This window comes from Schistocerca americana, chromosome 2, assembly GCF_021461395.2.
Source record: "Schistocerca americana isolate TAMUIC-IGC-003095 chromosome 2, iqSchAmer2.1, whole genome shotgun sequence".
Lineage (NCBI taxonomy): Eukaryota > Metazoa > Arthropoda > Insecta > Orthoptera > Acrididae > Schistocerca > Schistocerca americana.
Genome location: NC_060120.1, coordinates 687,250,887 through 687,273,984, shown reverse-complemented (window position 1 = coordinate 687,273,984; position 23,098 = coordinate 687,250,887). Strand labels below are relative to the sequence as shown.

The following is a 23,098-nucleotide window of genomic DNA, read 5'->3' as shown; positions in this document are numbered from 1 at the left end:
GCTGGTGCTTTATCAGAATATGCACACCAACAGATGCGTGGCACATACCTGTTCCTCAGTTTGCATCTGAGATGCCCAACATGACTGTCTCCCAGAAGGATCACACTTTGCTGTTAAACCTCTTTTACAAGAACAGTGGCTGTGGACCATTACCACTGCAGGAGCTCCATGCCCTCAAGGGCATGAAAAAAGGCACTGGTTTGATGTCTGCTAGGGGTCTGGAGAGAATGATTACAAAATTCAAAAAGACAAGTTCTTTTGAAGTGCAGTGTGGAGAAGGGAGGAAAGCAGCTGATCCAGCGTCTGTTGAAGATGTGGCCACAGTACTGCAGGAGGGGTCAAGCAGTGGTGTGCAAACATGCAGTGCCCAAACGTTGGACACGTATGTGGTGCATAAAATCCTACAAAACATTCTACATTGCTATCCATACAAAATCGCCCATGTTCAGGAGATGCTTCCTGCCAACCTGCCAGAGAGACAAAAGTTCGCTCTGAAATTTCATGCTCGCACAAATGTGGACAGTGAATGGCCTTCCAACATTCTGTGGACAGCTGAAGCCCATTTCCATCTTCAAGGACATGTCAATACACATAACTGCAGAACGTGGGCAACAAAAAATCTGCACACACATCAACCAGTACCACTTAATTTTCCAAAGTTAACTGTGTGGTGCAGGTTTTTGGCATTGTTTATGGTAGGGCTGTATTTTCATCTAATTTTGTTTCTATGGGCAAAATTGTTCAGTATTATCACTGCAGGAGCTATTCTAGACTGTAAATATTGTTTTGCAGTGGCTTTTATCAGTATGCTCAAAGGCTGTCAAGGGGCAATCCATGTCTCATATGAGCATACAGATTCAGAAATAAAGGATTGTTTATGCAATGTAAATACTTTAGGAGTAAAGGGGACCACTCACTGAATAGTAGAAGCATTGTATCTATGACAGGCACACAAAAAAGAATGTAAACTTTCTATCTTTCGGATGAATCCTGTAGGATGATTGTTTACACACATATTCATAGCTTCATGAAATATTAATTCAATGGGGTTTTGTGAGTATACATGTTTGCGATCCTTAGTACTGCAACAGAACAGTTGCTCTGCATACATATAAACACCAATAACATCATCTGTGGGAGTAATAAGTTTGCGGTGATTCTACCTCTGTGCCAGAGAGAAGGGAGGATGGTTGATATCATTCCTCAGAGCAGTTCCACAAATGTAACACCTAGTTTTTTTTCCTCTGAATACCTCAGATGGATATGCTTGATGTCGATATTTGGTCAATGACAACTTTTCAGAATAAAAGTATTTTGGAATATTTTGTTGGTTACCACTCTTTTCCTCACACTGGCTTCATCCACAAGCTTTTTCTTGCAATATCCTTTAGGAGCCTACCTGTTGCAAACATCAAAGTTTGAGGTCATTGAGTAAAAACAACAAAACAAGCAGTCCATATTTAAACCAAAAATATTAGTTTAGTTGAAGCATTTACTAGTGAAAAAGACCAGTTTACTTTCTGCTTTTGTTTGTGTATCCATAGCCAACATATGTAACCATTTTTACAAAAAAATTAAATTTAACTCTGGTGAATTCATCCTCTCAACTCAGAATATTTTGGACATGTTTTCTTGGATTTACTAAGAACATCAGCAGTCAATGATCACTTCCTGAAGTATGTTGATGAAATGTGGTACAACAAGGCTAGTATTACAGTGTAGGCTCTTAAGTTTCTTAGCAGTGTTAGTGAAGAGTCCACTAAAATAAAAGTGTCATAATTGTAGTAAATAGTGATAGAGGTATCAATTACAACATGGATTAGGATCTGAACTCAATTTATTAAGATCTCATAACCCATATGATCTAACTTACTTCATATAAAATTACTGAACGTTTGTTTCATTTTGTTAAAAATATTTTATAATGGCAAAAAAGTAAATGTACTCTTTATCCATTGTTGCAAAATATTATATTCTAACTTTCCTTCAACTAACTATATTTACTAATGCTCAATGATGATTTGGGAGTCCAAACAGTCACTGTTTACTTCTGAGTAAAGCATTTCAGTAAGACATCTGTTGATAATCTTCAGATGGCTCATTGATGACTGATGTAAGCTGTGCTAGATGTTGATGGCTTAACTGTAGAAAAATGTAAGTTAATGCAGATGAGTAGGAAAAACCAACCTGTAATGTTTGGATATAGCATTAGTTGTGTCTGCCTTGCCACAGTCAACATCATTTAAATATTTGGGCATAACACTGCAAAGTGACATACAATGGAATGAACATGTGAGGATTCTGGAAGGAAAGGTGAATGGTCGACTTCGGATTATTGGCAGAATTCTAGAAAAGTGTAGTGTATCTGTAAAGGAGACCACATATATGACACTAGTGCGACCTTTTCTTCAGTACTGCTTGAGTGTTTGTAATCTGTACCAGATTGGATTACAGGAAGACATCAAAGCAATTCAGTGGCAGGCTGAAACGTTTGCTACTGGTAGGTTTGAACAACATGCAAGTGTTACAGATATTCCTTGGAACCCAAATGGGAATCCCTTGAGAGAAGGCGACATTCTGTTTGAGGAATGGTGTTGAGAAAATTTAGGAAACTGGCATTTGAAGCTGAATGCAGAACAATTGTACTACCTCCAATATACATTGTGTGTAAGAACCACGAAGATAAGGCACAGGAAATTAGGGCTCGTACAGAGGCATATAGATGACTGTTTTTCCCTTGCTCTATTTGTGAGTGAAACAGGAATGGAAATGACTATTAATGGTATGGGATACCGTCTACCACATACCATACAGTGGATAGTATTGTGTATGTGTAGGTGTAGATATTGACCTGAAAATGATTGACAAATGTTTGGTTGAAATATTATGCTGAGAAGTAAAGAATGTTGGTTGGAATCCAGGAACATCATTAAATATTCATTGTGCAAGGAAAACTTCAGGACCCACAATGAGATTTCCTAATGTCGAAATCTTAAATTTTTTCATGGACCCAAGGATAAAGTTTTAGTAACCATTAAGAAACGTATTCCCATTGTGGAGCAACCTATCACAAGAAGGCAGCTCTTCTCCTATGTCCAGAGTGAGCCTGTGTCTGGTGAGACATTGGTATTTTGAAGCATTTTCAGAAGGCAAGCAATGAAGACTAACCAGACATGAAATTAATGCACCTAGTCCCAAACTGCAGTGTAAAGTGAAATTTCAGTCATGAAGAAAATACTTTGAGAAATCCACTGTGTGTTTTTTTTTTTATCTTTCCATCAAAGATAAACCTAATAAAATATCTTAATTCCACAAGGTTGAAATTTCAGGTGTGTGTATATCTGTGAGAAATGTCAAGGGGATGAAAGTTGCTTTAGCATGGACCATGTGCTTCTGCACTTTCACAAGCTTTTCACTTGGCACCACACTTACCAGTGAAAGAAAATCTATTTATGAAGTACATCTAGCAAGTTTTCTGAGTAAATTCAAGACAAGAGAACATAGTTTGTAGCTATGAATGGAATTATTAAGCAGACACAGTAGTAGCTTTGTGTGTAGCTAAAACAGCTGTGGCATGGCCTCTAATCCACATGTTACGCAAACAAAAACTGTTAACAGCAATGCAAATATTAACATATTGATTCACACCATTAACTGCAAGATAAGAATTTTCTCAGATTATTTGATTATATGTGAGAAAGTGATACCAGATGAAATTTGTTATAATACTCTACTACATCTTGATAAAACATTACTGTAATGTTACTAGTTCTTGTAGACAAACACAGAAGTGTGAACTTCATGAAATGTAAAAATTCATTGCCTTTTGACTGCCTAATGAAAACAGCTCTGTATTACTAAAGGAAAAGTAAGAAGGCTTCTGCTCACTTAGATGTTAATGTGGCCAGATGAATGACAAGTGACAAATAACTGAAATCTTGGATATCCCAACAGTAATTTGTTCTATGCATGCAAGTATGCATTTCAGTAAAAGTGTAGGCAGTACTAAGTCTCAGGAATGTGATTTATCAGAATCTGTGGGAAGACAAGGTATTGGCTTTATAGAACCCGGTCAGTCATAACATATGGTAGAAAATTCTACTGAAATGTCATTAGATGTAATTCAAAAACTCTAGAAAATGGAGGGCATTCAGAGATCAAGATGAGATCAACCACAGCCAAGGAATAGGGGGTCGAATGAGACTCAACTGCAGCAACAGAAAACCAGAGGACTTTTGGAAGAAATTTGGACAGGGTGAGTGTGGGGGTTACATATAAATGGCCTGTAGTTTGTTTTCTGATGACACAACTTAATGTTTCGCCTGAAGTAAATGCATTCATATTTGAAGATAGCATAGGATGCAAAGCAATTCAGTATTTGCATGTGAGGCATCCCAATTTTATGGCTGAAGGCTTGTGGTGTGGCAGGAATTGGCATTAATAATTCCAATCCCAAAGAAAGTAGGTGTTGACAGATGTGAAAATTACCGAACAATCAGTTTAATAAGCCACAGCTGCAAAATACTAACATGAATTATTTACAGACGAATGGAAAAACTAGTAGAAGCCGACCATGGGGGAAGATCATTTTGGATTCCGTAGAAATATTGGAAAACATGAGGCAATACTGACCTTACGACTTATCTTAGAAGAAAGATTAAGGAAAGGCAAACCTACGTTTCTAGCATTTGTAGATTTAGAGAAAGCCTTTGACAATGTTGACTGGAATACTCTCTTTCAAATTCTGAAGGTGGCAGGGGTGAAGTACAGGGAGCGAAAGGCTATTTTCAACTTGTACAGAAACCAGATGGCAGTTATAAGAGTCGAGGGACATGAAAGGGAAGCAGCGGTTGGGAAGGTAGTGAGACAGGGTTGTAGCCTCGCCCCGATTTTGTTCAATCTGTATATTGAGCAAGCAATAAAGGAAACAAAAGAAAAATTCGGAGTAGGTATTAAAATCCATGGAGAAGAAATAAAAACTTTGAGGTTCGCCGATGACATTGTAATTCTGTCAGAGACAGCGAAGGATTTGGAAGAGCAGTTGAACGGAATGGACAGTGTCTTGAAAGGAGGATATAAGATGAACATCAACAAAAGCAAAACGAGGATAATGGAATGTAGTCGAATTAAGTCGGGTGATGCTGCGAGAATTAGATTAGGAAATGAGACACTTAAAATAGTAAAGGAGTTTTGCTATTTGGGGAGCAAAATAACTGATGATGGTCAAAGTAGAGAGGATATAAAATATAGACTGGCAATGGCAAGGAAAGCGTTTATGAAGAAGAGAAATTTGTTAACATCGAGTATAGATTTAAGTGTCAGGAAGTAGTTTTTGAAAGTATTTGTATGGAGTGTAGCCATGTATGGAAGTGAAACATGGACGATAAATAGTTTGGACAAGAAGAGAATAGAAGCTTTCAAAATGTGGTGCTACAGAAGAATGCTGAAGATTAGATGGGTAGATCACATAACTAATAAGGAGGTATTGAAGAGAATTGGGGAGAAGAGTTTGTGGCACAACTTGACAAGAAAAAGGGACCAGTTGGTAGGACATGTTCTGAGGCATCAAGGGATCACAAATTTAGCATTGGAGGGCAGCATGGAGGGTAAAAATCGTAGAGGGAGACCAAGAGATGAATACGCTAAGCAGATTCAGATGGATGTAGGTTGCAGTAAGTACTGGGAGATGAAGAAGCTTGCACAGGATAGACTAGCATGGAGAGCTGCATCAAACCAGTCTCAGGACTGAAGACCACAACGACAACAGATTTACAAATGTGCAAATAGTAAAAAAAAATGTTCTTTGATGACTTGAAGATAGAGGGATGAGTTATTCCAAACTTTTATTCAGCCAGTGATAATTGTTTACCTTTTATGGATGACAATTCTACACTAAAAACAGTTGGTGAATAAGACAGTACAAGCTGATATTATGACTCAAACACATAGTACTCTCCAGATTTTTCTTCTATCTAATATATCTGCAGTTCCCTTAGAATATTCATTACTGGTGGTGCAATATCCCCTGTGCCTGTAACAGAGCTGGAAGCAGTTAATCAATAATCTCATTGAATCAGTTCTGTACACATGAAACAGTACTGTCTGTTTGCAGTGCCCACACATGTCACAGAGGAACATGAATTATGCATTGTCCACTTGTTTTTTAACTATTCCACAGATGCAAAAATGGTTGTCTTATATATTGAGTCCTTGACCAGAATTATGAAGGAACTGCCAGTGCTTGAGTACCCTCAAAGCAACTGAAAGTGTATAACAGAGACAAAGTGAATTAAAACATGTTCTTTGTGTGGTGTGTGAAATTTCATCTTGTATCACATTGTTTATGGTAAGATTAGTCCCATAATTTAATACAGTATTCATTATAGTTTTAGTTTTCAAATACATTTTTAATTTCCATTCCTCAAGTAGCATCTAATGTATTGTTTATGTTTGTTTGTTTTATGTAACATTGATGAACAAGTTACATGGTAGATAAAATAAGTCTTATTGTACATTTTACTTGTGGATGGTGTTACTCTTACATTGAGTTATATTTTAGCAGTCTAATAAAGCTTGTAATTTTCCACGGATAGTAAAGCGCACCCAAAAATGTAAGCATATGCATATTGACCATACTTCATTAATTCTTTCAGAAAGTGAAACACAGTCTATCTCATCTTTCAACAACAAAGAGAAAAAATTTATGAGAATTATTGGCTTGTTCCTTGACATTTAGCACGATTCCTGTAATCACATTTTCTGTTTGGAGATGCTCTTGTAACCAATCAACAGTAATAACATACATTGTTCTACCATCATTATACAGTTCTATAAGCCAAACAGGTACCGGTACTTGTGACATGGTGAGAGAGTGAATAAGCTGCAATTAATATCATTCCAAGAAGTGGCTTGTGAATGTCATTTCAAATTTGTCTGCATTATGACAATGAAAACAATCAATTTTTGACAATATAATGTAATTGGATAGATAAAAAATCTACTCACCAAGCGGCAGCAGAACATACACATAAAAGAAGGTTATACTGATGCAAGCTTTTGAGGCCAGTGGCTCCTTCTTCAGGCAGAAGGGTTGAAAGGAAAGGAAGAGGGCTGAAGGAAAATGACTGGAGACGTCTCGGAAAAGTGGTAGTTTTCAGAAAAGTCACCCAGAATCACGGGTCGGGAGAGACTTACCAGATGGGTAAGTCTTTGAAATCCATCCCTTTTCCTAGACCTCTCCAGTCCTTTTCCTTCACCCCTCTTCCTTTCCCTTAAACCCTTCTGTCTGTAGAAAGAGCCGTTGCCTCTGAGAGCTTGCCTAAGTATTGTATAATCTTCTTTCATGTGTGTGTTCTGCTGCTGCTTGGTGAGTAGATTTTGTATCTTTCCAGTTACATTATATTATCTGCATTATGAGCTGTTCGGGTAACTATTACACTTCCTATTGACAAAAAGTGGCATATGGATTTTTCTTTGACTTTTATATTTTTTTCTCAGTAAAAGTGTGTGTTTGATACAGTCAACAAGTATGATGAATTTGGATGAATAAAATAACAAAAACGTAAATACAAATGAGACTAAAAGTAAGTACGCATCATTATGGTGACACACTATTATGCGTTCGTGCCTGCCACTCATTTGTCATAGTGGATGATCACTTGTTGTAGCAAATGATGTGTCACCCAGCAAAAGTGCATTACAGGCCGTAAAGATTGTAGGACAAGAGTTTTCTCTGCCACATGTCTCTTTGCCATAATGGCTTACCGTGGTGCTACAAGATAGGTGCACAACCTGTGAAGACTTCAAAGGTGAGTTGGTTTTCTGTGCCTGTTAAGCAAACAGTATTGTAGGCTTCTCTTGATGCCTATGGAGAACTGGTTGGCATAGGACTGACACAGTATTTTGGGGCACAAATGATACAACACTGCTTCTTCATGACCGTTCTGCTTGTGGAGTACCCACTTCACAGAATCTGTTATGTTATAGCAAGTACAGGGTCTTAACGTTTTTGATGACTAAGGGTGTGTGAAGTGTATGTGGAAGCTTCCCACTTCTCTTATACAAGTCGACTTACTTGGTGTATACAGCCGTACAGCCGATCTTCTTCTCTGAATAGCTGGCTTCTGGAAACTCTATTAACTTCCTCTTTGTAGAATGATGCTAGTTACAGGAACCTTAAAGACTCTCTCACCACTTGTGAAATAATTTGGTACTCGAAGAATAATTTTCAATAACTATTGGTATATTTGACCTTCATAAGAACAAAATTCACACTTCGCACATAAACATTTAACTTCTCGTAACTAACTCATATTGTCTCACATTAGAAACAGATTTAAGTCCATTTAGAAAAGAATTGGCTTAACAACCACGTCTGTACTACAAACATATCATAAAATATGTCTTACCTCTAGCAAGTCCAAGATAAGAGTTTTTCCACAATACAAAATCTCAATTGTTCTTTTGTCACTAACAATAGTCACAATTACAAACAGCACAGAGTAACACAGAAGTTCCTTGGTTCTTCCGTGTGCTTTCACTACGATTTCCACGGATTGCCCAACAAGTAATTGTCAGTGCCGTTCAACCACCACGTCGACCTTTAGCTCGTGACTGATTTCACACCTGCACACACAGACAGCTGACGCGCAGTAGGTAGGGTTCCTTTCTCCCACTCACATCTAAAATATTGTGTGTTGGAGACAGTGGAAGGCCCAATGGTTCTAGAATTTATGTGGAAATTTTCGAAACACTACAAATCCCCCCTCACACTCAGATCGGACATGGGATCTTTTATACATAATCATTAAGTACATAACATAATTCACAACAACATTTCATATGATAACAATATACTTTTCTCATATATGTTTCTACATACATCTTTCACTTCAATAACCATCTTTTTTTTCTCTCTCTAGAACAATCTTTAGCTGAGCATTCCTTGATGCTGGTCTTATTTCACCTTGACATGAAGACCTGAACATTTTTTCATGTTTTTAGTCATCTCTTATAATATTTAAGAATTGTGAGGACTCTTTCCTTATTTCCAATCCTAAACTGCAGGTGTTCATGACACTTGAGTATTCTATTATTTCTAACCTTTGTAGTACTTTTTCTTTAGTATGTACTAGCTTTATTATCTGTTGTAGTTTGGAGGAACTCTGGGCAAAATGAAAGTGTTCTTTTTGACACTTGTGAACTTACATAAAATGTAATTACGCTCATTGTGTCTAGAATTCAAACTTTCCAGAATAATCCCTGCAAAATTTTGTGACTTTTATCACGAAACTGTCCCTTTCCCCAAGGATCAGTACCTATACCTTGTCTTTGGGTTGACCATATGAGAGCACTTCCTCATTCCATTTTGAATAGAGGGAAACATTTCACGTGGGAAAAATATATTTAAAAAACAAAGATGCTGTGACTTACCAAACGAGAAAGCACTGGTAGATAGACACAATAAAAAACACACAAACACACACACAAATTTCAAGCTTTCGCAACCCAAGTTTGCTTCATCAGGAAAGAGGAAAGGAGAGGGAAAGACGAAAGGATGTGGGTTTTAAGGGAGAGGGTAAGGAGTCATCCCAATCCCGGGAGCGGAAAGACTTACCTTAGGGGGAAAAAAGGACAGGTATACACTTGCACACACACTCACACACACACACACACACATACACACACACACACACACACACACACACACACACACACACACATCCATCTGCTCATATACACAGGCACATATGTCATTCTCTCCATGACTTTTCGATCTATAATCCCTGCAAATTGTTCCTCCAAACTACTTATATTTACTATATCAGAGTTTTCTATCTTCTCTTGGAATCTTTTTTCTACATTATCCACTTGTGTACTTACACCTGTAATTTGTGATTGGATTATTGGCATTAACTTATCTTGCTTTTCAACACTCTCTTTTAATGTATACAATCCCTGCTTTACAGCATCAAACTCAACATTGCATACATTTTCAAATGATCCTAACTTTTCATTGATTTCTGATTCTACAGCATTACATTTTTCTTCAATATCAAATTCTAACTTTTTTGCTAAATCTTGTAATTGATCATTCTGTTTCTGACTAAAGCCAGTGAACAGTTGATTTACAAGAATCTCCAAGGAATTGGTTAATTCTTTCTTTAAGTCTAATTTCAAATCCTCTACTTTACTATTCGAAGTGTCAAATTCAGTCTTTAAAGCATCCATGCCTTCGCATAGATTACCAAATTCTTTGCTCTGTGAGTCGACTTTGGCATTTAACAGTCCAAAAGTTCCATTCTGAGCATTTAAACTAGAATGTACTAAGCTTAGTTCTTTACTTAGAGCTGCACTTAGTTCCTTACTCAGAGCAACATTTTGAGTCGTGGTTAGATTGACTAACTCAGACCAATCAGGCCCTTCTTTAGTAATTCTCTATGCCACGGCTAGTTCTGACGTCCCTCCAATTTGCTGAATGTGATCCATAATTTTACAAGCTTTAGATCTTGTGAGCATTTAAAAGTTAACTATAAGTATAATAACTACATTAATAAAGTTCATTAAATAGTTTGTATGACTTCTTGCTAAGATACAACAGTTCTGTTTTGTGTCCACCCGGCATAGAATTCTCACAGCGTTGGTGAGCGGATGTGACGTCAGGTCAGCACCAGTGAACAGCAGCTGGTGCCGGCGGCGTTGGATGTAGGCTGGTTTCCACGTCTGCGTCCCCGCGATGCGTGTGAGAGCTGTATACTCCCAACACTAAATCTTCTTAGTCATATTGTTTTAGGCGCATATCTTCTTAGTCTAATACGTCAAGATCTTCTCTCCGGTTTTTCACATTGTGACTATCTTACGTCTTCTCCCTTAATTGCCATTACAAATTTTCTCCTGCGGATACTTTGCCATAATCCAGTTTCTCTTAATGGTTCATTTGTATTGTTCTGCTCAGTTGCCATGGCTTGATAGCTTTTTCTCTTTTTTTCGTCGCAAAATTCCTGTTTCGGTCCTTTCAAACTGGTGGCCTTATTGTAACGTTTTTGTGATGACTTTTTTAATAGGCCTTCTCTTCTAAAACTCTTCTCTTTCAGCAACCTTGTCTGTATATTTGGACTCTATGCACAGTAACAAATTCACAGTTTCAATATAAACATGAAACTTCTTGTAAGTAACTCAAATCGTCTCACATTAGAAACAGATTTAAGTCCATTTAGAAAAGAGCTGGCTTAACAACCATGTCTCTACTACAAACATACCGTAAAATATACCTTGTCTCCAGCAAGTTCAAGATAAGAGTTTTTTCACAATACTGAATCTCAATTGTTCTTTTGTCACTAACAATAGTCACAGTTACAAAAAAGCACAGGATAACACAGAAGTTCCTTGGTTCTACCGTGTGCTTTCACTACAACTTCCACAGATCACCCAACAAGTACTTGTCGGTGCCGTTCAACCGCCACGTCGACCTTTTGCTCGCGACTGATTTCACGCCTGTACACACAGACAGGTGACATACAGCAGACAGATTTCCTTTCTCCCACTCACATCTAAAATATCGTAGGTTCGAGATGGTGGAAGGCCGAGTGGTTCTAGAATTTACGTGGAAATTCTCGAAATATTACAGGTGTGATCTGACACTTTTGTGAACTGGGTAACCTGCTTCAGCACCATGTGTGTGTCAGTTAGAGACAAAATATGAAAATTGTTAGATCAGTTCACCTATGGACTACAAGTTCATTACTGTGCCATGCAATTTCTTTGGTTACTGTACTAGATTAGTCACTACATTCTCAATTCATAAATTGTATATATTTTTGCCTTGTTCTTTTTCTTAGATTAGATATGCTCTTTACGTGTTTATGTCCAGTTATTTTTGTATAGCATAGTTCTTAACCCCTGTATTAAATTAGTCACATTTTCTGTATCACAAGAATATAAATGATGTTCTTTCATGTTGTCTAAAGAGATTGTGTTAACTGATCTTTCTGACAAACAGCGGGCACTCATTGCACGTAGTGATATACAAACTGGCTTGAGGTTACTTTGCACATAGAAATTTTTATAAGTGTGTGCACTTGATTGTGCCTTGTTAATGTTCGAATAAAGGAACTGTTCAAATCTGGATATTTTTTCATGACATGTTTCCATGATTTACCATCTCCTTTTACCCTGCTCACTTACTAACACTACTGCACCTGCATGTCATATTAATAAATTTCCACATAATTACGAGTTCTTGTTAATAGGCAATTTTTGAGAGCTTCCTCGTAATTTCCAATGTTAAGTATTTCAACTTCATAATAACTAGTCACTCAGTCCTATTATTATATTCACATTAAATTATCTTATAAGTACCAAACTTATTGCTGTTATTGAAGTACTAATTGCAGTTGTTACCGAAAGAATCAATAACATGGGAAGTTTCCTCATATTTAAAGCCTTTAATGTATATGCTTATATGGATGTGTCGATTCTTAGCACTCTGCTGAGTTAATAGAGAATGGAACTGAGCAAATGGCCGTTAAGAAAAAATATATTGAAACCTAACAGCCAGAAACTACCACACCATATAGTTTAGTTCAGTCATATTACTATTTGTTATCATTTTAGAGCACCTGTATTAGTGATATATGAATAAAAGTTTCATTGAGTAACTGTTACATTTGTTAGCATAATTCAAATTTTATGTTCCACTTGAAATTTAGAATGCAGCAAGCAGAATGCTGGAAATAAATTAATAAGACATTTTAGACAATATCCAAATTCATAGATAGAGATCTGTTTTGTTTTGTTTGTATATTTGAACAAGTACAGAATGAACTGTGCAAATTAATCCTGTTTATTTATGTTATTTATATATCGTTAATAGGTTGGACAACTAGAATGGAACGTTTCATGTGATGTTGAAACTGCATTCTGACCACCTTACCTCCAAGAAACCATTGCTGCTCCAGATTGGTATTTCAAATCCAAGCACTATTTTCATACCTATTCTTCTAATGGTGATAATTTTTGACAGTCTGAAAGCATTCAAAGAATATAATATTAATATGCATGTTTCAAACAGATATTCACTGTGCATTAGAAGATTCTATAAAACAGTGCCTTTATTTGAACATTGGAGCTGATAAACTAGACATGTTCATAATCACTCATCGTATAGTTTTTGAAAATGTCACAATTTGGTTTTCATTTCATATTCTGCAGAGCTGAAATACACTTTTTTAATGGTTTTTCTTGTTTTATGGTCAATTTGTTTTCTAGGTTTGCAACTACAGAAATAATGTACCAGTATGGAATTCTTCTGGAAGATTTCCAAAGTAATGGAGAGTTTGTCAATAACTGTGTCTTCACAATGATGCATCATGTAGCAGGGGATTTGGAAAAGGCTACAGTACTTTTTCAGCCACACATTCTTAAATCCTTTTCACAGATATGGGAGACAGATTTTGAAGTATCTGATGTAAGTAAAAGCTGTGATACCTGATAAATAATTGTAAAACCTATTTTAAAGAGTGACCTCAATTCCTCTGCAGCAACTTGCCTGAATGTGGTCCCATAGATTTTAAGCTGCAGCAAATGAAATAGAATCCAGAGCCTTCAACAGCTGTGATTATCAGAACTAGAGCTACAGGCTGCTGGTGCTTGATTATGTCTTCCTTTCACGGGGAAAACTCTAGAAGCTAAAACTTTCCGGAGGACAGGGGCTACAGTCGTACAGTGGGTTTTGTAAACTTAGTAAGAATCTGGGAGATGGAGCTCAGTTAACAGCAGGGTGAAATCATGGTGGTGAAGTGGATGCTATTATTGCATGCTCATTAATTGTTACCAGTGTAGTGCTGGTGTGGAGTTACCACATTTTGTGCTTGCGTTGGCTTCCTGTCCATATGTAATTCTGGTTCATTTTTTGAAAGCTTCAGACTGTGTTCCTATCTCCATAGAAAGAGGATCCTGAATCAGTTGAGGCAATTAGTAGGTGTAAATTACAGCTGTGTGAAACTCTAGGATTTTACTTGATCTGATTTTATCTAAGTAGAAAAATGAAATAATTTTTTCCTGAAATCATATCTAAATAATCCTTTTCCAGTAAAAATGAAAGCCACAAAACAGTAATAATGACATCTAAATCATTCCGACATTTTGTGGCCTGTATGAAATCTTTAAGGCTGTATAACAATGAAGCACATTTAATAACCTTCCTTTAACCTCGAAACATTGAAGCCAATCTGGAATGTGGAGAGAGTTGAATAATACCCAGATACAACAACGCAAGACAAATGTATTCCCCGAATCACACTAGATCAACCTGAACTGGAATTTATTAATCATTAGCTTTGATGAAGAGGGACAGGCTTAAAAAAGTTTCCCCCACTTAAAACCTTATACTGTGCTATCCATCCCATCTCTGTGAATAACCTATTGATGTCTATTATCCCTCTCATTACATCACTTTGCCCAAGGTGTGTACCCCTGTGAGCATCACCCATTCAGAAACATGCCCTATGTATCTAGTTGACATCACATACTTCAACTTCACTAATGTCAAAAGATGCCTAGTATTATATGTGTGATGGGCACATACACAATATGTCAACTAGCCTTTTCATTTTTTTGTCTCAGACAAACTGTTAACACCAGTAAGACACTATTCTGTTACCAGGCACATTATATTAGATGCTTTGCTACTTGTTAGACATTTTATGTTATTGGGCAAGTTATCAGAAATTTTTGTTACTCCATATGTGGTAAAAATTGAGATAATTAACTATAAAATTTGAGTTTTTTCTAAGCATGAAGTTCAAAATGTAACAGCTCATTTAGTTTTTCATGAATTAAATAAATTCTAGAGTTTTATACACTTGGAAGTATGGTTTGCATGCTGTGCAAAATTCATCAAAGAATCTGTCTTTATTTACAAAGAAAAGTGTACCTATAGCAACAAATGCAGCCAATAGTAAGTGAATAAATGATGCCGCAGTTCATTACCTGTCCTGTTGTACCAGACTGCCCAGCCTTTGATGTCCGCCATCTGTAATGAGAAGTGGCTGCTACCCAACCCCACAATGTCTGGACATGGTTTCACCTTGTTTTTGCCATGTGGTGAAGAAGTCACCACAGCACTCCTCAAACAACTGAAAAGTCATGCATTTTCCAGAATACTCGTGCTGAACCTCTGGGGCATCACAATCTACCCTCGGTCAGATTCAGATAGATCGTGTGTCTTCCCCGTTCTACACACGGGCAGCATGCTCACTGATACTACATGCACCGTACTTGTGTCTGACTAGCAGTCATTCCTTGCCAGGCAGTCCTGCTATTGCCTGGATGGGTTTATATTAATAGTAGGTTGGTGGCCATAATGTTCTAGCTGATCAGTGTGTATAAGAAATAGGAGCAGATCCAAAATTGAACCCTATATTACTTCCTTTGTGATTTCTCCTCAGCCACTAATATTCTTTACCCTTTCGTCATTGTTTGAATTATTCAGCACAACCCCATGCACAAGTATTCCGTTTTGTTTGAATTATTCAACACAACTCCATGCACAAGTATCCTGTTTTTTAAGTATGATTCAATCCAGCTGTGCCTAAAGCCATAAATTGTATAATGCTATAGTTTTTTTAAGAGATTAACATGATTTACACAATCAAATGCCTTTGAAATATCACAAAAATACCAACTGGTGATATTTTATTATTTATTACGTATACTATTTGATGAGTGAATGTATAAATAGCATTATCAGTTGAACAGCCCTTCTGGAATCCAAACTGTGATATGCGAAGTAAATTGTTTTCCATTATGAGACTGCTGTTGAGTACACTAATTTTTAAAATATTTTGAAAAACAGTGTCAGTAAGGAAACTGGACAGTAATTGTGCAAGTCTGTCGTGTTGCATTTCTTATGAAGAGGTTTAACAATTGCGTATTTTAACCTGTCTGTAAAAATTTCCTGTGGCAGTAATGCATTGCATACATCATTAATCACGTTACTTATTAAGTTGGAACAACTTTTCAGAATTCTGTTTGAAATACTACCAACCCCGCATGAACTTTTGTCTTTTAGAATTTTTAGAATTGTATTAATTTTAATGAAGGATGTTGGCAATGCTTCTAGTTCCTTAAAGTTTTGTGGAATGATATTTTAATATATTGTCTTGCTTCTTCAACTGAACCATACGAGCCAATTTTTGCTGCTGCTTTTAGAAAGTTCTGGCAATTTGTGAAGTATAAGTCACAATATTATTATTTATTTTAATTGTTATGGGATCTTGTATAGTGCCTGGATGTCTTGTCTCCCATTTGAGAATATGCTATATAGTTTTAATCATATTATCTGCATTATTTATTTGGGTCAGGATGTGCATACTTCTGGACATTTTAATGACTTTCCTTCAAATACTAGTGCATTTTTGTGTAGTATGCAAGTAATGTCAGATCTTGACTTATTGTGATCTTGATGCAGATGTTCCCTCTTCTTCTTACATGATATTGATTCCCTAAGTTATCGACGGGTTTTGTTTGTTTCTTTCTTTCTTTCTTCTTTTCGTCCCCCTCCTCCTTTTTTTAATGGATATTTTCAATAGTTTTTTAGGAAAGCAACTTCCAAATATTGAACAAATTTACTATGGAATAAACTGAATTTGACATTAGCATCTCTTTCTATATTACCTCATACCATACCACTCTTGTCACCTGACTCTTAAAAACATTGTACCCTGTTCTCATTAATAAGCCTCAGTGCTTTGTATTAACCTATCTCAGGGTTGTAAACTCCATATTGTTTACTTCCATTGATTGTGCATCATAATCATATATTTATTTATTTATTTGTGCATTTATTTTACCTGGCAAGATTAGGGCCTTCAGGCCCTCTCTTACACCTAACCAGGCATACTCAGATTGAACGAGTTACAGTTTCTACAGAACATTAAGGACATATAACGGATTATGCAGTATTGATGTTAAAGAAAAAAATAGAGATTATAACAGTAGTACAATGATAATTATAACAATCAAAAAAATAATTATACCAATCAAGAATAATAATGATAATAATAATAGTAATGACTATGTATATGAAAGTAAACATACTTTTCTTTTGTGAATGTCAGTCCTATTGTTAGTTGGGAATTTTCTCGTTATGTTCTTGCAGCTTGTGAGTTATTCTCATCGAGCAGAGACATAAGGCAATAGAATGGGGTGAAAGAGATATAGAAGAGGTAGATAGGTTAGAGGAAGAGAAATAGAATGGTAAAATTCGAAGCAGTGATGGAGAGGAGAAAGAAAGAGATGAGAGGGGCACAACAATGGTGGCTATACCATCCCTAATATGTAAGTTTTGAGTTCCCTCTTGAATGTTGAGTGGTTCTGGATAAGACGCAGATCACAGGGGAGCGCGTTCCATAGTCGTATGGCTGAGATGGAGAATGACCCGGAGAAAGATTTTGTGTTATGTAAAGGTACAGCCAAGATGCTAGACGTATCCGATCTGGTATTGCAGTTGTGGAATGATGATAGGTGTTTAATGTAAGAAGACAAGTATTGGGGGCACCAGTGGCTAAGAAATTGATGAAGTAAGCACATCGTGTGGAGATCGCATGTCTTTTGTGGGCGTATCCACCCTAGCTGGACTGATATGATCATACAACCGAATATTGCACACGTATCTAACGCAAGCATTCATCACTAGCTCGAGGCATCTAGAATTTTCACTATTTGTGCTGTGTTGAACTACATCACAGTAGTAAAGATTAGGCAAGACTAGTGTTTGGACTAATTTTTGTTTAACATGGGTTGGAAATATTTTTCTAAATTTTTGAATTGCTTGTAGGGAGGAGAGCGGTTTCTGGCAAGCTGTGACTGTTTGTTCTTCCCAGATTCCAAGGTCTTTTACTGTTTTTTGGTATGGTAGTTGGGTACCATTGAGGAGTAATTGAGGGACTGTTTCGCGAAAGTACCGGCTGATTAACTTTGGATGAGATATAAGTATGACCTGGGATTTCTTGGGGTTTAGTTTCAGACCTAGGTTCTGTGCCCATCGAGAAACAGAGCAAAGATCTGCGTTCATACTCGCTACTGCGTCAGCAATGTTCTTGGGGCTTGCACTTATGTACAGTTGGATGTCGTCGGCATGTAGATGGTAGTTGCAGGAGTGAATCACTGAAGAAATATCATTAATGTACAGTGAGAAGAGTAATGGACCAAGGACAGAGCCTTGGGGAACTCCAGAGTGCACATTTTTCCATGATGACTTTTCCGACCCACAAACGACTTCTTGACTTCTGTTTTTGAGGTAGCTGTCGAACCAGTGTATTGCGCTGTTTGAGAAATTCAGCTGTTTCATTTTAATTAGTAATATATCAAAGTCAACTGTGTCAAAAGCCTTGCTAAAGTCAAGCAGTGTTAGGATGGTAGCTTCACGTCTGTCCATAGCATGTTTAATGTCATCAGTTACTTTGATTAATGCAGTTGCTGTACTACGGTGCTTTCGAAAGCCTGACTGATATTCATCATGGATGTTATGAGTTTTGAGGTAATCCGTCAGCTGTTCATGGACGATGTATTCTAGGGCTTTAGATATTGCAGGTAGTATGCTGATCGGCCTGTAGTCAGCTGGCGACTTAGGGTTGTCAGTCTTGGGTATAGGTTGAATTAAACTTTGCTTCCACTCAGTAGGATATGCACTACTGACAAGAGACAGGTTGAAGATGTCTGTGATAACTGGAATAATAGTGTCTACGACATTCTTAATCATGCCAATGCTCACTCCATCATTTCCTACTGCCTCGGAAGAGATTCTCATAATTGCCTTCTGTACTGTGCCAGTAGTGACATGTTTGAGGAAAAACTTGTCTCTTGAGAGATTGATATCTTGGGGCTGGTAATTTGTCGCTGCGTGGCAGTTTACAGCTGTTGAGAAGAAATTGTTTAATTCTTCTGCAGACGCTTGATAAACAGCGTCAGATCTTCGCTTCCCTATACCGAAACTGCGCAGCTTTTTCCACAGTGCAGCAGGTTTTGATATGCCGCATACGACAGAGCAGGCATGTCTGATTTTGGCATTCCTCACGCTTTGCTTGGTTCTGTTTCGGAGTTTCCTATAAGCTTCATTACGCCTCGGGAGTTGGGTTACGCTTGATGGCCCTATGTGCAGCATCACGTTTATTCATTAACTGGCGTAATGCAGTGGTGAGCCACGGAGCAGGAGCTCTCTTTACCTTGACAGTGCGTTGAGGAGCATGTTTATCATACAGTGCAATAATTTTGCGACATAATTCCCGAATTTTTCCGTCTAAAGTCGGTTCATTGCTTATATCATGCCAAGGGATGTCTGAGCAATCCTTTTGAAGAGCGCCATGGTTAACATTTTTTAAGTTTCTGTAGGTTACCAGGTGAGATTTTTCTTTGGTAGTATGCATTGAGTAACTTAAGAATATCATGTCATGAGCAGAGAGTCCCGGAGCGGATGTCTGATTGGCGCGAATTCTTTTATCTGATTGCTTTGTTGCTATTATATCTATGAGTGTGTGGCTGTGTGGCGTGTGATGAGTTGGGTCCAGCGGTGTTAAACTCATATAATTAGAGTGGAACAGTCACCTTAGTTTTTCTGCAGAGGGAGATTTTAACTGTAAGTCGATGTTTGTGTCGCCCATAATGATTATGTGTTCATACTATGTCACGAGTGAGGACAGGGCAGACTGAAAAGAGGACATGGCACCGACGTTTGGAGATTTATAGATTACTCCAATTAGCAGTTTCTGATTTGATGTATTTATTTCGAAAAACAAGAACTCTGCTTCTTCTTCGCCCTTTGCATCCGATGTGCATAGTACAGTAGGTGTCAGATCAGAGCGAACATAGTCACCCACACCACCCCCGCGTTGTGTTTCACGATCTGCCCTTAGGAGAGAGTAACCAGTGATTCGGATAGCGTCGGAAGAAATGTTTGGTTTCAACCAAGTTTCAGAGACGAGGATAATATGGAACAGCGATTGGCAGAACAGGTCACAGAACTCGTCCAAGTGAGCCGTTAGCGACTGCGCGTTCGCGTGGGCCACAAAGAGCCCGCCGCCGGAACCGGTCCATCCCATTGTGGCCACCTGTAGGACCGAGCGCGCTCCGTTTACCTGCTGGCCGGAAGAAGGACAAAAGCTGGATTTCGCGGGGGAAGACATATTTACAGGTGTGTCCAAGGTCGTGGCTGACTCAAGCGTCTGTGGGCTAAAGGTGAAAAACAGGCTGGAAGTATCGGAGAAGGGAGCGAAAGGAAAGATGGAAAGTGGCAGTAGTGGTTACGAAAAAGATAATAGTAGTAGTAGTGGTAATGACGAGGATGAAAATAACAGATATAGAAAGGCGGTTGTAAGGAGATTCCTGTTAATGGAGAATGTTAATTCCCGTTTGACTGACAAGTGCATTAGCAATTGGGTACATATTAATTGTTTCAGCCTGAGCACTGTGTATAAAGATGTTATTAATCTGTCTCCTACTACCATGCTGCATACTTGTCAGTAAGTTGAATACTGAAATTACATTGAAAGACCCAAATATAACTTCTCCATACCTGTGACTACATGTTATTCATAATTTTCCACATCTTCTAGGCATCCAAAAAGCTCATCTATCTTGTTTTTCAACCCTCTGATGTCCTGTAGGAATAAATTAATTTTATTTTTCTGGAAACTGTACATGTTTTATAGTCCCATTCTGCTCTAATTCCTTTCACCATTGTCTGTCTGTCACCTGACTCTGACATGAAAAATGTGCCCCTTTGACTCCAGTAATCACAGAGACTTTGTCTTGTATTCTTGTGGCCCTCTTACACTTTCTGTGAGATGGTCAGTTAATATTTCCTGCAATTCAGTTGCAGGCCATGATTAATGTATCCCCACCTTTTAATCGTAGCTACAGATGTGGCACAGATATGAGACTTTGTTTCAGCTGAAGCAATATGCTCAGCTCTTTGTTCACAGGGTTAATAGCCCTGTTAACGTAGGGCTGGTCATGTCACTCCAAAACCCCACACAAGTGTGTGTTATTGCTGTTTATATTTCCTCTATGTCATCTTTAATGTTATATTTCAAGTTGTTAGCCAGGCTATTTCCTCATATTATAAGTAATTTACTCTCACCATCAAAATCTCTGCATGAGGCTGCAATGTTTCCTGTCACCTGGCTAAGGTTGGTGTTAGAACATCTTGTTTCACCATTTGGAATACTCATTACTCTTGCCGGAAGTTCACGCTGTTTGGAACTGTAATGTCATAGTATGTCATATTACTTCACTTGCAATGTATATTATTAGCTCACCACTCACCAGAAACTATGTCTCATAGTAAGGCTTTGGTAAGTCCCATCTATACTTCACACAACTTTTTCTCGTTTCCAAGAAATTTTTGCGAAATTGTCTATAACTGAATAAATGTTTATACACCTTGAAGTATGCAACAGACTTGTTGTCTCTGGATGCCCTTCTGAAAGGTGTGATCACATTATAACAAATATTTCAAAATTCCTCTCATTGTATGTTTTAAATACAAACACACACACACACACACACACACACACACACACACACACACACACAAGTATAAAACTATACTGTTTTGGAGTTTCAGTCTGACTCTGACTGTCATTGTTTGTACAGATATTTTGTCAGGTGGTCTCTCTCTCTCTCTCTCTCTCTCTCTCTCTCTCTGTGTGTGTGTGTGTGTGTGTGTGTGTGTGTGTGTGTGCGTGCACATACATTTACAGTGCGCAGGGGTTGGGGTGGGGAGGGACAGGAGTTGGAAGCCAGTTTGGAGTTTGTTGGTGACAGTTAATTCAGGTGGTCAGGCTCACTCGAAAGGCCATGGTAGTTACGCATAGATGATATGATGTAAATCAGTAATACACTCTTGCCTTGACTGCTACATTCTTTTCATTACTAATCCTGATTATGTGTTTCACTGTACCATCTTCATATCAATTCTGTGGTACAGAGAACTAACATGAAATGGATGGAACAAACTTCTATACAAATCATGTTTAGAATAGTTGCTGTAAAATGTAAGTTGATCACATGTTTTATGAATCCAAAGCATACCATCAGAGTTAAAATATCTTAGTGAACATCAATAGTTTAATTACAATGTAAATATATAACATGTAAAAATCATTTTATAGTAGACATTATTGTGTGTCAAAAGATTTGCGACTTGAATCACATGACACTGCATATACAATATTAAGTTTTAAAGAAACAAGGCTGCAATAATTATTACATGTGCAGAAGAATCGTATGACTGCAATATTAATACATAACTGTTGCTAGCGGTGTAACACACATAGAGGTGATGGGGACATTACTTTGAGGCCTGTTCATATTATGAAAACCTGAGAGAGGGAACATGATTGTAAGAATACTTATATAACAACAATTTTATTAAGAGAGTAATTGTACCCAAACACGCTAGACTGTAGCTCAGTCTGGTTACATGGAAAAGAATGAAAAGAGAAAGCAAATGTTTCTAATATGTATGTTAATTGGATATACGAGGGTCACTCCAAAAGAAATGCACACTTTTTTTTTTTTTAAATCCATCTTTTATTCTACATGTTTGAAAGTTTTAAAGTGTGTGGATACATCCTTTAGGAACAATATTTTCATTTCTCCACATAATTTCCATCCCTCTCAACTGCCTTACGCCATCTTGAAACCAGCGCTTGTATACCCGCATGGTAAAATTCTGGACCAACTTGTTGGAGCCACTGTTTGGCAGCATGCACAAGGGAGTCATCATCTTCAAACCTTGTTCCACGAAGAGAATCTTTCAGTTTCCCAGAAAGACGATAGTCACATGGAGCCAGGACAGGACTGTAAGGCGGGTATTTCAGTGTTGTCCATCTGAGTTTTGTGATCGCTTCCATGGTTTTTTGACTGACATGTGGCCGTGCATTGTCGTGCAACAGCAAAACATCCTGCTTTTGCTGATGTGGTTGAACATGGCTCAGTCGAGCTTGAAGTTTCTTCAGTGTTGTCACATGTGCATCAGAACTTGTGGTGGTTCCACTTGGTATGATGTCCACAAGCAAGAGTCCTTTGGAATCGAAAA

General features: G+C 37.7%; 1 protein-coding gene across 4 annotated transcripts in view; it reads left to right on the top strand.

Annotated features, from left to right (window-relative positions):
* The window catches only part of LOC124592677 (protein timeless), a 396,167-nt gene that overhangs the window by 298,552 nt on the left and 74,517 nt on the right, over positions 1 to 23,098 (top strand). For all 4 annotated transcript variants that reach the window (XM_047131864.1, XM_047131861.1, XM_047131860.1 and 1 more), the window contains one exon: positions 13,267 to 13,465. In XM_047131864.1, coding sequence (XP_046987820.1) covers positions 13,267 to 13,465 — 199 coding nt within the window. The remainder of the gene's footprint in view (positions 1 to 13,266; positions 13,466 to 23,098) is intronic.